Consider the following 3,385-nt stretch of genomic DNA (forward strand, 5'->3'; position numbering starts at 1 on the left):
GAGAGAGAGAGAGAGAGAGAGAGAGAGAGAGAGAGAGAGAGCGAGAGAGCTTAGTAACACAGGGGCCACCCAGCTTGGAAGGCCTGTGTCTCTATTCATTCGTGTTGCTTTGGGGTGGGCAATGATGGTTTTGTTGCTTCTGTATGGGGAAATAATAATAATAAAAGCCCTGAGTTATTTTCACATTCTCTTTGAAAAATGCCAAATTTTAACATCTGTTGTGTTTTTCCTCCCTAAATAGAAGGAATTTCTCCAGAACTAAAAAGCTTGTGGAGATCACATAATGGTTAGGCTAAAATTTGCAAATATCTTTCTTGGTTTGAATCAGATCAACACTTTGAAAAACTCTTACTGTGAAACAATAAGAATTTAGTTTGGATTAGAACATGGAGAGGATGGGAAGCATTTCGTAGTATCATCTGCAGCTGGGTAGCATTGCTTCTGTTAAAATACGGGAAAACAAGTGAGCATCTAGATGCTGAAAGTTTGTGCGCTCATTCTAAGAGGAGTGCAAGACCGTTCAGTAGCAACTTCGGTCTATAAATCCATGTGCGTAGGCCAGGTGAATATTTTAATGGATAACAATGATAAGTTGAGTCAAATGTGAGTCAGTTATAAATGGAAAGTTTTATTTTGGGGGGTCTTACCTAATAATTATTAATGACCAGTTGCATGCTGAGATTTTAATAGGATTAAATTGAACTTCTCCAAATATGTATTACATTCAGTTAAGTAATCTTAACCTTTACTGTGTGCTAGCCATTGTTCTAATGACTGTAAGTATTAACTCTTTTTATCTTACCAACAGCGAGGTAGGTACTATAACTGGGAAACAAGTTTAGTGAGATTAAGTGCTTTGCCCAGAGCCAGTACTCAGAGCCAGGCACTCAGCCCCTGGGTACCATGCTCATCACTCTGCTTGGGGGTTAAGGGTGTTGACCCTCCAGTTGAAAATCCACGTACAGTTTATAGTCAGCCCTCCATACCCACGTTCCTATCTTCAAATTCAACCAGCCACCGACTGACCGTGTAGTACTGTAGTATTTACTGTTGAAAAAAATCTGCATATATGCGGACCTGCACAGTTCAAACCTGTGTTGTTCAAGGGTCAACTGTGTTTTAAATTTTGCTGTTATCATCGTGCAGCCCTTAGAAATTACAGTGTTGTACAAATCTGCCTGGATTTATGAAGTAGGTGGATCTGAATGTATACGAATTAAACAGAAAGTGAAGTTCAAATGAACCAGAATGCCTTTTTTTAAAAATAAATTTGTTTTTGGCTGCATTGGGTCTTTGTTGCTGCGTGTGGGCTTTCTCTAGCTGCAGCGAGCGGGGGCTACTCTTCGTTGCAGTGCGCGGGCTTCATTGCAGTGGCTTCTCTTGTTGCAGAGCACAGGCTCTAGGCGTGTGGACTTCAGTTGTGGCACGCCGGCTCAGTAGTTGTGGTGCACGGGCTTAGCTGCTCCGCGGCATGTGGGATCTTCCCGGACCAGGGATCAAACCCATGTCCCCTGCATTGGCAGGCAGATTCTTAACCACTGTGCCACCAGGGAAGCCCAAATTAACCAGAATGCCTTTTAAATTCTGCAATAAATCTTTCAAAATACATCCTTCCAATTTTTTTTTTAAGTAAATCTAGAAAGCAAAGAAGGATCTTAAAAAATTTTGTCCAAGTTGCTTGTTTTACAGATGAGAAAATAGAGCCCAGGAGAGATGCAGTGAATATCTATGAATATTTTCTACCACATTACCATCCTGAAAAGTGCTTAGAAGGAAGCTAAGGATATTGCTGTGAATTTAAATTTCAAGTCAAATACAAATTCAAGATCACTTGGTCAATAAATTGATTATCTAGCTAAGGCCTTTTTGTAATTAATATTATGCTAACAGAATGTTTGTTTCTGGATGTTTGCTTAAAGCCCACTTGCAGCACAGAGGCCTCTATTTCACAATAGTGAGCCTTTATCTTTAGATTAAAAATTAACAGGGAAAATATCTTTGGATTTTCCATTGTAAGCCAAATGCTTATCTTGGAAGCTGTCTTGATTTATCATAATATCAAGATGCCATCTCTAGGAGGTTAAATGTGAAATGTGACAGACCTTCAGTAGTCTACGTAGTGTGGAGAGCCCTAGGCTTTGGGCTCTTAAAAGAGCACAAAATGGGCAGCCTCAAACCCTCCTGCTTCCTTCCCCTGCCTGCAGCCTCGTCTACATGGATCTGCATCTTTTGATTTGACAGTGTCATCACGAAGGTGGGGCCCAAGCTAGAACCGAGACCACTCACTCTCCAGAGTGAGGCAGAGTCTGTTCCTCTGCAAATATACTACTGATCTCCTAAAAGAGAAAAAAACTTTAGAATTAGGGGGGTAAAGAATGACAAGGAACTTGAGATTTGGGGATAAGTTAGATTGTCTAAAATTGCAACTTCGCAGAGGTTAGATTTACCTCCCTTACACTTACCCCCGCACCTCACCCCCCCAAAAAAGACAAGGAAACTTATTTCTGTATTTGAGGCAATCTGGCCCTTGGAGCTTGCTGTGCAGTTGCTATTTTGAAAGGACAAACGTCAGGATGGTTTTCACATCATTTCTTTATAAAGAAGGCTGTTGTTGGCAGATACTTCACGTTTGTGCGTTCAGCTGAGAGCCTACTGAGTGCCACATACTGTTGCTCCTGACAGTATCCACACCTGGCCATGTGTTATCACAGACATGCTGGGTAGCACACAGGCTGGAAGAGCTGAGGAAAGCTGCTGGGAGAAGGTAACATTTGAGTTAGAGCTAGTGAGTTTTTATTAAATGACCGTCTAGGCTGCACCACAAAAGCCAGCTGGGTGTGCCGTCTGCTGCCAAGGGAGCTGGGTAGTGAGAGGCTCTGCCAGCGGGTTGGAGCTGCTGAAGCCTGTCCTGCCAGGTAGCTGTATTCATTGTGATCCTCATCTTTTCCCAGCTGAGAAACCTGCGGCAGTGGTATACTGAGGAGTTCAAAGACACCCTGCTACAGAACCCCCCGGTGTGGTTTAAGTCCTTCCTGTTTTGCGAGCTTGTGTTTCAGCTGCCTTTCTTTCCTGTCGCAACATATGCCTTCTTCAAAGGTTAGTAAATGGGGAAATCCCATTTTTGCTCTGAAACCAGGTCCCAGAAATCTTTTGGGAAAGTTTTACCAAGGGAGAGGGGAGTGGTCCCTGGAGACTGTATGAGGGTGATATAGGATTGGTGGGAACGGCCAGGATAGATCTTGTATAGGGACATTAATGTGGCTCAGGCTAGTGTCTGTGGTCAGCTGGGCTGCAGGACTGCCTCAGTCAACTAGAAATCTCTCACACACATGAAACCTGAGGCTACTTTCAAGTTTGAACTTGTTCCTTTTTATCGTCCCTCCCC

General features: G+C 42.9%; 1 protein-coding gene across 1 annotated transcript in view; it reads left to right on the top strand.

The window, feature by feature from the left end:
* Positions 1 to 3,385, top strand: part of TMEM97 (transmembrane protein 97) — an 8,093-nt gene that overhangs the window by 3,086 nt on the left and 1,622 nt on the right. The window contains exon 2 of the mRNA XM_024737302.1: positions 2,952 to 3,096. Coding sequence (XP_024593070.1) covers positions 2,952 to 3,096 — 145 coding nt within the window. The remainder of the gene's footprint in view (positions 1 to 2,951; positions 3,097 to 3,385) is intronic.

This window comes from Neophocaena asiaeorientalis, unplaced genomic scaffold (genome assembly GCF_003031525.2).
Source record: "Neophocaena asiaeorientalis asiaeorientalis breed wild unplaced genomic scaffold, Neophocaena_asiaeorientalis_V1.1 scaffold129, whole genome shotgun sequence".
Lineage (NCBI taxonomy): Eukaryota > Metazoa > Chordata > Mammalia > Artiodactyla > Phocoenidae > Neophocaena > Neophocaena asiaeorientalis.